At 38.2% G+C, this 13,428-nt stretch overlaps 1 protein-coding gene across 3 annotated transcripts in view; it reads right to left on the bottom strand.

Annotated features, from left to right (window-relative positions):
- Window positions 1-13,361, bottom strand: part of mRpS23 (mitochondrial ribosomal protein S23) — a 63,533-nt gene extending 50,172 nt beyond the window's left edge. For 2 of the 3 annotated variants that reach the window (XM_083124133.1, XM_083124132.1), the window contains exon 1: window positions 13,253-13,361. In XM_083124133.1, coding sequence (XP_082980259.1) covers window positions 13,253-13,296 — 44 coding nt within the window. In that variant the 5' untranslated portion in view covers window positions 13,297-13,361. Of the gene's footprint in view, window positions 1-13,088; window positions 13,226-13,252 lie in introns of those variants that run through there. The other variant, XM_083124134.1, reaches the window with a different exon arrangement.
- Window positions 13,362-13,428: the final 67 nt, after the last annotated feature.

Below are 13,428 nucleotides of genomic sequence, written 5' to 3'. Positions count from 1 at the left end.
GTATTACCCTGTATCCCAAACAGGTTTATATAATCTCGTACATTTATATAGATAATGCTATAGCTACAGCTATGGACAATAATTAGGGGTTTACAGCAATACAATATGTTATGGGTTCTGCATTTTCCCTTCACACTGTGATATACAACAAATTTTAATAATTGGATAGAAATTCAAATAGATATAATGTATGTATATAAGTCATAAACCGGATACATTTGACTACCGTATTACATTTAAAATTTACGCAATGTAATAGATACCTGCATTTTGACTTGTTTGTTAAGTGATGAAACTAAAATGTATAAGAAAAAATAATTTGGTTATGCATAGTGCCTTACTTGTACAGTTTTCAAAAGTACATCTAGTACAGCAAAAGGAACTTGGAAGCAGCTAAAGTAAATGAATTACTAAAGAATATATCCTGATTCACTCCTCCCTCAGCTTTATCGCATATATTGCAGCATGGTACCAATGTGTAACATTTTACGTGTTGAATTTTATATTACTTCAAATAAAAATTAGCCCCCTATATTTTCATGCAACTATCTGCGCCATTACTCTTCCCCACCCACTTTATGTTAAGCCAGGGTAGCTGAGCCTAAAATGGCAAAACTTTACGAGGAGAGCAGCCACGATTATTTGTTCTGAACAGCGAATCCATATTTTTGCATTGCGGGTTCGAGACTCGTTGAAAGCGCTATGTGGTTCCATTTCTAATTTAAATTGTACACCCAGTTCCGAAACCCAATATGCGCATAAAGCTGATGCTTCCACGTAGTACACCCAATGGGCAACCTCAGTTCTACGTAGTACACCCTGGACTGCATTTTGCAGACGAACGAGGGTCTGGCGACTGGCCCCATGGCCAGTATAATTTTGTGTGTTGTCTTGATTGAGCTGAGTGCCTCTTTAAAGCCTCAGATTTTAACCGGTCAGAATATTTTAATATTTCAGTTGCGACACGACACTACAGTCTTGTTATTTTAGTGCTGGTAAGGGGCTGGACCCCGTACAAAGTGACGGGGTGCAAAATAGCCTTACTGCTGACGCACCCAAAATATGAGTTAAATTCAAATTCAAAATTCAAACCAGGAAACTTAAACTCCAATATTTTATATATGAAGTCATCCATAACCATCTTACGTCTCCCTGATAAGACTGATGTCTTGAATCAAGAGGTCGGGTTCGATTCCGGGTGGAAGCGCATATTTGTTCATATTCCACTTTAAATTGTAAGGTAAGTCTAGATTAGCCTATATGTGCATAAATATCACATAATTTCATAAGTGAAATTATAAACCCAGTCCCGAAACCCTATCTGCGAATAAAGTTCAGTTATCAGAAAACCGAAACTCCAACATTTTTTCAACATGAATTCGTCCATAACCATCTTACGTGTCCCCGATGTTGTAGTGATAACGCTGTTGCCTTGAATCATGAGGTCGGGTTCGATTCCCGGTTGAAGCTCATATTTATTCGGATTATCTGTGCATAAAGATTACATAAATTCTGAAACTCTGAACAAGAAATTACATTGAAATTTCCTGAATTCGAGACGCAAGGGTCAATCCTAGCGTTCAAAGATCTTCCGGAACTATGCATTGTCGTAAAAACACAGTGAAGCACAGAACAAGTCACACATCACCAGAAACTCGCGGGGACAAGTTTCAGGTAATTCAAACCCATAGAGTTGAATGGAGAAGACAAAAGCATGGTGGAACCCGGCTCGCGAGAGGTTCCCAAGAACAAACAGGGTTTCATCTTGGGTCCATATTTCCAAGTGGCAGGTTATTTGATTGGCCCACTCAAGGTTACTCCCCCCTTCCTCTCCCTCGAAGCAACCCTCTTTTCTGTCTTTTTCACGAGCTAGTGTGACATAAATAAGGACTGAAAATGTTTTAACATGGATGAAGTAAAAGCTCAAATGGTTACGGCAAATACCGGTAGAGATAAACCTATGATATGCAATAAATTACATTAATCTTGTGCCACTTTTGGCTAATTTGCGAAGATGGGGATGAGTGATGATAGAGTGAAATTGATGAATGAACAAACACCAACATCCATGCCCAGACCGGGATTCGAACCTGGTATCCCTGGCGTCATAGAGCCACGGAGGCCGACAAATTGCATTACATGAATACCATCTTGGTAAAGGTTGCAGGCACGTTGCTCCACAGATCGGCAAAGAACTTGTTTAAATGCATTTTTTCTCGAATATAAAAAGATTAATAGAGACCGATATATCCCCAACAACATTCCTAACTAATAATTTTAACTGTATTTCTATTAAGTTATTCGACGTCCTTTTCCTGCTACTTTGGCTAATGGCGACGAAGAGGGTTATTGATGATTAGATGCAATCAGGGCCGGCGGAAGGGGGCCGCCACCCAAACCGGCAAATTTCTAGGGCGGCAAAATTGGAAGAGAACAAAAAAATAAGCCTATTGAAAACTTGGAAGTTATAATATTACTGATAAAACTGATAGGCTCAATTTTACTCCACATAAGTGTAGTGAGCGAATATCTCGATGTGATAGATGCTGTTAGATTTCTTGCAAATATATCAGAGCACTTTGAAATAAGAAGAAGTGATGAAACAATCCAGTTACTTAGTCAAAGGTGGCGATTCAAAACTGGTGGGGGAAGACAGTATATTTCCCTTGTAGATAAGATTTAGCATAGTGCGGAGGCACAAGTGGCGGGAAGCGAAGGGGAACTGTCCCCCTCGCCCCCGCCAATCGCATCACTGTTCTTAGTTGATGCGAAGGAATGACATCAAATTTAGATATAGACGGATCCAAGATAGGCAATACTGTACAGGTGCGAAATCGAAAGAAGCGGTAGTTCCAGTATGACGAAACTGTTAAAAGATCCGCAAACACGGTACAAAGTTGATTTTTATTAGTATGTCCTAAACGTGATTATTTTAGCTCTAAGATATTTGAGTAGCTTGAACATCGTAGTGAATCTTTCGATTTCTCGCTTGATATTAGTAAGCTTAAAGACATGCAATTTGGAGCTAGCTTACTTTTATTGTTAACTGAAGAAATAACGACCACTTAATATTTGAACAGAATAATCAAAGTAAAAACAGCGTTAGATCGAAACAATTAGTGTAAAATACAGTAACCAGGTTATGTTTTCATATTTTACCATTTAAACTAAAATAATAAATGGTCCTGCAGTTTTCAAAATTGAAAAAAAAAAGATTTCTATAAGTTCTATGGGGTGAGGCAAAATAACAGAACTTTATTATTAACATTTTCCCAAATATTTATATTTTCTAGGAAAAGTTATGCAGAAGTTAACAACAAAATAAAATAGCTATGCATTTCAGTACACTAACTGTATGAAGTGGATATTCACTAATTCAGTGGATCGATATAATAATAATAAATTTGGAAAAAAGTAGGTTAATTTTCATTGGTTTATAATAGGTATTATATCATAATAATAAAGACAATGATAATAATAATTATTATTGTTGTTATTTCTACTATTCAAGTTTTATCAATGGCCTGACCGCCCCTATAAAAAATTCTGGCGACGCCCATGCATCCGATTTTTTGTCTCAAAAGTGTACAAAACTTGCTTGTATATTATTAACACATGAAGGCTCCAAATATGCGTAATTACCCTACTGCTTTGAAAGATGAACTGAAAGTACTTTAAGCTGTCATAAAATACAATAGTGCACCAAAGGAGACCATACGAGAAATAACATTCCATGTATTTTTTAAAAACATCCAATCATATCATAGGCCTTCAATGGTAAAAATATGAGCCCAAGTCTTCAAGGCATTTCTTTTTTAATACTTGTTACATTTAAGATACGTATAATGAAATTGTAATTTAGGTTTGCATTTTTTAAAGTTTTGCTGTGGTAGAGACATCCGTTTGTTCAATAGTGTTACATTATTTATTTTATTTATTATTTTATACTTTGATGTTTACTTAGAAAATATTGATTTTGATTTTCAATTTCCCGTTGTTGTGTAATGACGGGGGGGGGGGGGGGGTCGAAAGGGAGCGGCATTCGCCGCGGTTGCCCAGGGTGGCAAAATAGCCAGCGCCGGCCCTGGATACAATGCAATTGATCAGAGGACAATGACAAAGAATACCCAGGTCCTGACCGGGATTCGAACCCTGGCATCATAGCACGGCTAACCACTCCGCCACGGAAGTCCACGTTACTCTCGTAATCACTATCATAATGGCACCATTAGTACAAGACCCATATGTGCCACAGAAGAATGTGCAACGAATGACATTAAATTAACTTGTAGTAGTCTCAGGTGGAATACTCGTTTTCCTTTTTAACAACAAGCCTTACACCACCTGAAATATTTAAATGAAAAGTAAAAATATTAATAATAAATAAAATTCCAATACTACTCGTATAGCAACACTGTATGTATTTGTAGACCCATTGTTAATTCCATCCTAATAAAAACTATTTACAGTAATTATTTTTTTGTTACATTTTTATGTCTTGTTTCAACTTCCGTGACGGAGTGGTTAGCGCAACGCACATAACTCCAGGGATCCCGGCAAGGGCATGCATGTTCTTTGTGATTGTCCCTTCATCAATTTCGAATCATCAATCGTCCTTATCTTCGCTATTAGCCAAAGATGGCAGAAAAGTGAAGTAAAATAAACCAAATCATTCAACCACTATTATTACTCGATTCGCTCGCACCACATGCAATATATTATGCTACGTATTTTTACGTGAACATTTTACTATCTACAATGCGATAGGTGGGTTAATATTATAACAGCACTCCAAAATAAAAGGCTTCTTACGTTTAAGCTGGTGGGGGGTGGGGAGTGGGGCGATCACATTTCACTCTTATGCTAATTGATAATTCACTTACAGTTTTAGGCATCTTGGGAAGCAGTTTTGAATTAATGCAAATGCAGAGAATGAGTAAGGGTGTTCAAAGACTTTCATTCTGCATATTTTAATTCCTTTTTTAAAGTTTATTCTCACGAAATTACACAAAAATTCGAAAATAATGACTAGCCAATATTCGCTACCAATATCACTGGACATTTAATCTAAAAGAAAATTGCGTAACACTGCAACTATTACGCTCGACTGAAAGAATTGCCGGACAGAGAGGTTTGTGCGGGGGGAGGGAGGTGGCTCGAAGTGTGACCATCTGTTCACCGTATCCCAAATTGTTTTATGGCCTGACCTGTCTCCCCTGTGGATGAGCAAGGGTCCAAGGGTTGATGGAAAGGGGTTGCACATTCCAGGAATGTGGGCATGGCCGGTGGGAAAGAGAAGACTGTAAAGTAATTGAGAAGGCCAAGTCAACCTCCCGCCCGAGCCCTAGACAAGTAGAGACAATGAGACGTCGATAGATTTGGACTCTGCACGTGTGTGGAAAGTTGCAGCCTATTGTGCGAAAACAAAGTTGTCCGGAGTCTACCAGAACTTATGTATTTGGAGACCCTAGGATAACAACACATCAGGCTTTGAGGTGGAGGGTGTGAAGGTCACTGTACTGTAGCAAGTGTGAACACAGAACTGATAGATCGTGTGCGGGTGCACGTTGACCTAAAAATGCACCAAAATGTAAACCTCTCTTCAACGTTGTTCACCCTGGAATGCATTTTGCAGACTAACCAGGTTATGACATCTGGATTCGCAGACAGTAAAATCACATGTGTAGGTTTTATTTGTGACAGTTGTCACATGTCTACTCGAATTTGTTTTCGGTTTCTCAAGGAGATATGGAGGCTGCTTGTTATTTAGTACTTTATACGTTAAAGTTAATATTTGGTAATTAGCTAAATTCTGGGTTGGTTAGTAAATTGATTTGGTCGACTTCATGTGCAATAACGCTAATCGGGACTGGACCTACAGTTGAAAGATGGATCAGAACCATTATGTGCCTGCACTGGGTATCGAACTTGGGACCACATGAGTACAAGGCGACCTCGCTACCACTGCGCCATCGGGGAGACCCGTACATTCTAGGTGATTAGCGAATCCAAACTGAATAACTAATTCGAAATGTGTTCCCTTTTTGCCAGCAAATTATATAGAATCCATAAGTAGTAACTGCCATTGATTTGCTTTACCTCACCTTTCTACCACTTTAATTGTGATAATTAGAAGAATGGGGATAAGATAAAGTAGACATCAACACATAACGCGACGGAAAAAACTATAGAGAGTCCCAATATTAAATACAACCACCTATGGAAAATCCTGTACTGTATCTGCATTCAAACAATAAAATATTATTCCAAGCTCTGTAACATCAATCCAGTGCCATAAGCAGTTTCATAAGAAACAAAAAAGTCATATACTAGCAAGGCAACTAAATCGGTATTACGCTTCTTCTGATCGACGTACCGTTCAAGTACATGCTCAGCCTGACGGTTTTTGACGCTACTTTATGAGCGTAAATAGGTGAAACAATGAATTTCATAGTATGAGAGTTGTTGTCCTATATAAGTATTTTGACCCTAAGTACATTTCACTGAAATAGATGGCCTCGTTTAGAAATAGTACGGTCCTTTAAATCCGTTTTTCGCTCAACCGTTCCTCGTTCATTGCTGACGCGACGTCCAAAGTGACGACTTCGGAATTCTATTTGAGGGGGTAGATAAGTGACTTTATTCGTTTCTTTCGCGTAGTCCTCTTGTGCGACATCCGTAGATTAAGTCCAGGTACATTTGAGGAATAATAATACCATATTATAAATATAGTCCGTCCTTGAATTCGACTTTTCGATAGATTTCTACACTTCTTTGGCGCTCCCTTAGGGGGGTCACATTGATTATATGAAATTGTCAATGGCAAGGCATTGTAGTCTAACATGTCTACAGTCAATTTAAGTCAATACAGTGGAATTTCATTTTATCCTGAAAATATAGACTCGCCTTGACGTCTGTTCTGCGCTTCTAGTGTTGGGCGTACATTCCAAGTACATGCTCAGCCTGACGGTCTTTGACGTTACGTTATGAGCGTAAATAGGTGAAACAATGAATTTCATAGTATGAGAGTTGTTGTCCTATATAAGTATTTTGACCCTAAGTACATTTCACTGAAATATATGGCCTCGTTTAGAAATAGGCCGGTCCTTTAAATACGTTTTTCGCTCAACCGTTCCTCGTTTATTGCTGACGCGACGTCCAAAGTGACGACTTCGGAGTTCGGTTTGAAGGGGTAGATAAGTAATTTTTGTGGATTACCTCGCGTAGTCCTGTTGTGCGAGATCCGTAGATTAAGTCCAAGTACATTTGAGGAATTATAATACCATATTATGAAAATAGTCCGTCCTTGAAATCGACTTTTCGATACATTTCTACACTTCTTTGGCGCTCCCTGAAGGGGGTCATATTGATTATATGAAATTGTCAATGGCAAGGCATTGTAGTCTAACATGTCTAGAGTCAATTTAAGTCAATACAGTGGAATTTCATTGCATCCTGAAAATATAGACTCGCATTGACGTCTGTTCTGCGCTTCTGGTGATTGGCGTACAGTCCAAGTACATGCTCAGCCTGACGGTTTTTGAGGATACTTTATGAGCGTGAATAGGTGAAACAATGAATTTCATAGTATGAGAGTTGTTGTCCTATATAAGTATTTTGACCCTAAGTACATTTCACTGAAATAGATGGCCTTGTTTAGAAATAGGCCGATCCTTTAAATCCGTTTTTCGCACAACCGTTCCTTGTTCACGCTGACGCGACGTCCAAAGTGACGACTTCCGAGTTCGATATGAGAGGGTAGTTTAGTGCTTTTATTGGATTATCCCGCAAAGTCCTGTTGTGCGACATACATAGATTAAGTCCAAGTACATTTGAGGAATTATAATACCATATTTTAAAAATAGTCCGTCCTTGAAATCGACTTTTCGATACATTTCTACCCTTCTTTGGCGCTCCCTGAAGGGGGTCATATTGATTATATGAAATTGTCAATGGCAAGGCATTGTAGTCTAACATGTCTAGAGTCAATTTAAGTCAATACAGTGGAATTTCATTGCATCCTGTAAATATAGACTCGCCTTGACGTCTGTTCTGCGCTTCTAGTGTTGGGCGTACATTCCAAGTACATGCTCAGCCTGACGGTCTTTGACGTTACGTTATGAGCGTAAATAGGTGAAACAATGAATTTCATAGTATGAGAGTTGTTGTCCTATATAAGTATTTTGACCCTAAGTACATTTCACTGAAATAGATGACCTCGTTTAGAAATAGTACTGTCCTTTAAATACGTTTTTCGCTCAACCGTTCCTCGTTCATTGCTGACGCGACGTCCAAAGTGACGACTTCGGAGTTCTATTTGAGGGGGTACATAAATGATTTTATTCGTTTCTTTTTCGTAGTCCTCTTGTGCGACATCCGTAGATTAAATTCAGGTACATTTGAGGAATTATAATACCATATTATAAAAATTGTCCGTCCTTGAAATCGACTTTTCGATACATTTCTACACTTCTTTGGCGCTCCCTGAGGGGGGTCATATTGATTATATGAAATTGTCAATGGCAAGGCATTGTAGTCTAACATGTCTAGAGTCAATTTAAGTCAATACAGTGGAATTTCATTGCATCCTGTAAATATAGACTCGCCTTGACGTCTGTTCTGCGCTTCTAGTGTTGGGCGTACATTCCAAGTACATGCTCAGCCTGACGGTTTTTGACGCTACTTTATGAGCGTAAATAGGTGAAACAATGAATTTCATAGTATGAGAGTTGTTGTCCTATATAAGTATTTTGACCCTAAGTACATTTCACTGAAATAGATGGCCTCGTTTAGAAATAGGCCGATCCTTTAAATCCGTTTTTCGCACAACCGTTCCTTGTTCACGCTGACGCGACGTCCAAAGTGACGACTTCCGAGTTCGATATGAGGGGGTAGTTTAGTGCTTTTATTGGATTACCTCGCATAGTCATGTTGTGCGACATCAGTAGATTAAGTCCAAGTACATTTGAGGAATTATAATACCATATTTTAAAAATAGTCCGTCCTTGAAATCGACTTTTCGATAGAGTTCTACACTTCTTTGGCGCTCCCTTAGGGGGGTCATATTGCTTATATGAAATTGTCAATGGCAAGGCAGTGTAGTCTAACATGTCTACAGTCAATTTAAGTCAATGCAGTGGAATTTCATTTTATCCTGAAAATATAGACTCGCCTTGACGTCTGTTCTGCGCTTCTAGTGTTGGGCGTACATTCCAAGTACATGCTCAGCCTGACGGTCTTTGACGTTACGTTATGAGCGTAAATAGGTGAAACAATGAATTTCATGGTATGAGAGTTGTTGTCCTATATAAGTATTTTGACCCTAAGTACATTTCACAGAAATATATGGCCTCGTTTAGAAATAGGCCGGTCCTTTAAATACGTTTTTCGCTCAACCGTTCCTCGTTTATTGCTGACGCGACGTCCAAAGTGACGACTTCGGAGTTCGGTTTGAAGGGGTAGATAAGTGATTTTTGTGGATTACCTCGCATAGTCATGTTGTGCGACATCCGTAGATTAAGTCCAAGTACATTTGAGGAATTATAATACCATATTATGAAAATAGTCCGTCCTTGAAATCGACTTTTCGATAGATTTCTACACTTCTTTGGCGCTCCCTGAGGGGGGTCATATTGATTATATGAAATTGTCAATGGCAAGGCATTGTAGTCTAACATGTCTAGAGTCAATTTAAGTCAATACAGTGGAATTTCATTGCATCCTGAAAATATAGACTCGCATTGACGTCTGTTCTGCGCTTCTGGTGATTGGCGTACAGTCCAAGTACATGCTCAGCCTGACGGTTTTTGAGGATACTTTATGAGCGTGAATAGGTGAAACAATGAATTTCATAGTATGAGAGTTGTTGTCCTATATAAGTATTTTGACCCTAAGTACATTTCACTGAAATAGATGGCCTCGTTTAGAAATAGGCCGATCCTTTAAATCCGTTTTTCGCACAACCGTTCCTTGTTCACGCTGACGCGACGTCCAAAGTGACGACTTCCGAGTTCGATATGAGAGGGTAGTTTAGTGCTTTTATTGGATTATCCCGCAAAGTCCTGTTGTGCGACATACATAGATTAAGTCCAAGTACATTTGAGGAATTATAATACCATATTTTAAAAATAGTCCGTCCTTGAAATCGACTTTTCGATAGATTTCTACACTTCTTTGGCGCTCTTTGAGGGGGGTCATATTGATTATATGAAATTGTCAATGGCAAGGCATTGTAGTCTAACATGTCTACAGTCAATTTAAGTCAATACAGTGGAATTTCATTGCATCCTGTAAATATAGACTCGCCTTCACGTCTGTTCTGCGCTTCTAGTGTTGGGCGTACAGTCCAAGTACATGCTCAGCCTGATTGTTTTTGACGCTACTTTATGAGCGTAAATAGGTGAAACAATGAATTTCATAGTATGAGAGTTGTTGTCCTATATAAGTATTTTGTCCCTAAGTACATTTCACTGAAATATATGGCCTCGTTTAGAAATAGGCCGGTCCTGTAAATACGTTTTTCGCTCAACCGTTTCTCGTTTATTGCTGACGCGACGTCCAAAGTGACGACTTCGGAGTTCGATTTGAAGGGGTAGATAAGTGATTTTTGTGGATTACCTCGCGTAGTCCTGTTGTGCGAGATCCGTAGATTAAGTCCAAGTACATTTGAGGAATTATAATACCATATTATGAAAATAGTCCGTCCTTGAAATCGACTTTTCGATACATTTCTACACTTCTTTAGCGCTCCCTGAAGGGGGTCATATTGATTATATGAAATTGTCAATGGCAAGGCTTTGTAGTCTAACATGTCTAGAGTCAATTTAAGTCAATACAGTGGAATTTCATTGCATCCTGTAAATATAGACTCGCCTTGACGTCTGTTCTGCGCTTCTAGTGTTGGGCGTACATTCCAAGTACATGCTCAGCCTGACGGTCTTTGACGTTACGTTATGAGCGTAAATAGGTGAAACAATGAATTTCATAGTATGAGAGTTGTTGTCCTATATAAGTATTTTGACCCTAAGTACATTTCACTGAAATAGATGACCTCGTTTAGAAATAGTACTGTCCTTTAAATACGTTTTTCGCTCAACCGTTCCTCGTTCATTGCTGACGCGACGTCCAAAGTGACGACTTCGGAGTTCTATTTGAGGGGGTACATAAATGATTTTATTCGTTTCTTTTTCGTAGTCCTCTTGTGCGACATCCGTAGATTAAATTCAGGTACATTTGAGGAATTATAATACCATATTATAAAAATTGTCCGTCCTTGAAATCGACTTTTCGATACATTTCTACACTTCTTTGGCGCTCCCTGAAGGGGGTCATATTGATTATATGAAATTGTCAATGGCAAGGCATTGTAGTCTAACATGTCTAGAGTCAATTTAAGTCAATACAGTGGAATTTCATTGCATCCTGTAAATATAGACTCGCCTTGACGTCTGTTCTGCGCTTCTAGTGTTGGGCGTACATTCCAAGTACATGCTCAGCCTGACGGTCTTTGACGTTACGTTATGAGCGTAAATAGGTGAAACAATGAATTTCATAGTATGAGAGTTGTTGTCCTGTATAAGTATTTTGACCCTAAGTACATTTCACTGAAATAGATGACCTCGTTTAGAAATAGTACGGTCCTTTAAATCAGTTTTTCGCTCAACCGTTCCTCGTTCATTGCTGACGCGACGTCCGAAGTGACGATTTCGGAATTCGATTTGAGGGGGTACATAAGTGATTTTATTGGTTTCTTTCGCGTAGTCCTCTTGTGCGAAATCCGTAGATTAAGTCCAGGTACATTTGAGGAATTATAATACCATATTTTAAAAATAGTCCGTCCTTAAATTCGACTTTTCGATACATTTTTACACTTCTTTGGCGCTCCCTAAGGGGGGTCATATTGATTTAATGAAATTGTCAATGGCAAGGCACTGTAGTCTAACATATCTAGAGTCAATTTAAGTCAATACAGTGGAATTTCATTGCATCCTGAAAATATAGACTCGCCTTCACGTCTGTTCTGCGCTTCTAGTGTTGGGCGTACAGTCCAAGTACATGCTCAGCCTGACGGTTTTTGACGCTACTTTATGAGCGTAAATAGGTGAAACAATGAATTTCATAGTATGAGAGTTGTTGTCCTATATAAGTATTTTAACCCTAAATACATTTCACTGAGATAGATGTCCTCGTTTAGAAATAGGCGGGTAGTTTATATCTGTGTTTACCTTCAAGTAGAGATCAGGCTGACGCGTCAGGCTAACTTTCCCGAACAGAACTACTCATTTTGTCGCATTCTAGGTTGTTTTTGGAGTATTCGATCGATAATAATATACGTAAGTTTGTTATCAGCTTTAGATCTATTCCGTTAAGTTTTATTATGATTCTATAATTTTAAAATAGGCTTCAAATTTCTCTTCTACTCGGTCTTTGTCTAGAAATAATGTCTGGGGAGAGGTGATAAATTTTATTAAGCTTTTCTTTGTGTTTTTTTAAAAAATAATTTTATATATATATTTCTCAATGAAGTATATTTCTACTCGATTGTGAGGAATATTTGAAATTTAATATTATAAAGGAAAAAATCTATTGTGTCTTTTAGTTGGATTATGGATTATTTATTTGTACGCAATAAGTTATATTTGTTTGTTTTAATTGGATTATTTATTTGTACGCAGTATTTGAATTAGTAATTATTAATTACCTATGCATGCATGTAACGGTAGGCAACTTCCCATCTGGTGTGTTTTGGATTCTCTTTCGGGTGCTATATTCACGTGCGCGAAACGTTCAGGCTGGCTCGTATCAGGCTAACTTAACATAAGTCGAAATGGACGAGTGAAATGTGTTTTCCCTATAACAGACTGGTACCAATAATTTTTCCTCCTGTGCAGTAAAATTGACTGACCTATCCTCAACGTTGAGACTAGCAACAAAGGTAGAATTGCTGCGCTAAATACGAAAAATACAAATTCAAAGTTCGAATCTATCAGCAAAGATTTATTCCCATTTATGTCGTCGAAGAATATTACCGAAGGGAAAAAAAAAAAGAGATCTTCACAATTCACATCTTCACTTACATAAATAAGTACCTTATATCGGCCTTGTACTTCATCCTACATTGGATTTAAAAAAATAATTCGTACTCTACATATAAAGCCTAATACGGCAAAAATTTAATGGCCAATAATTTGAATAAGATCCCTCTCAATCCTCAAATTTAGTCAGCTTATTACGTGCTGTTTAAATGTAATACCTTGAATATATCGTTCCTATTTTGTGCAACCGGCTACCCGCCATGTTCTTCACTACTCATGTTGCCAGGTGCTCTTAAAATATGTTACCACAGACAAGTGATGTTACCCCATTAGTCGTTCGAAAAATCGTAATGCTAGTAAATTTGAAACCCGTTAATATAAACCTACGAAATGA

This window comes from Lepisma saccharinum, chromosome 6 (genome assembly GCF_977018435.1).
Source record: "Lepisma saccharinum chromosome 6, izLepSacc3.1, whole genome shotgun sequence".
In the NCBI taxonomy this organism is placed as follows: Eukaryota; Metazoa; Arthropoda; class Insecta; order Zygentoma; family Lepismatidae; genus Lepisma; species Lepisma saccharinum.
This window is presented reverse-complemented; position numbering and strand designations above follow the sequence as displayed.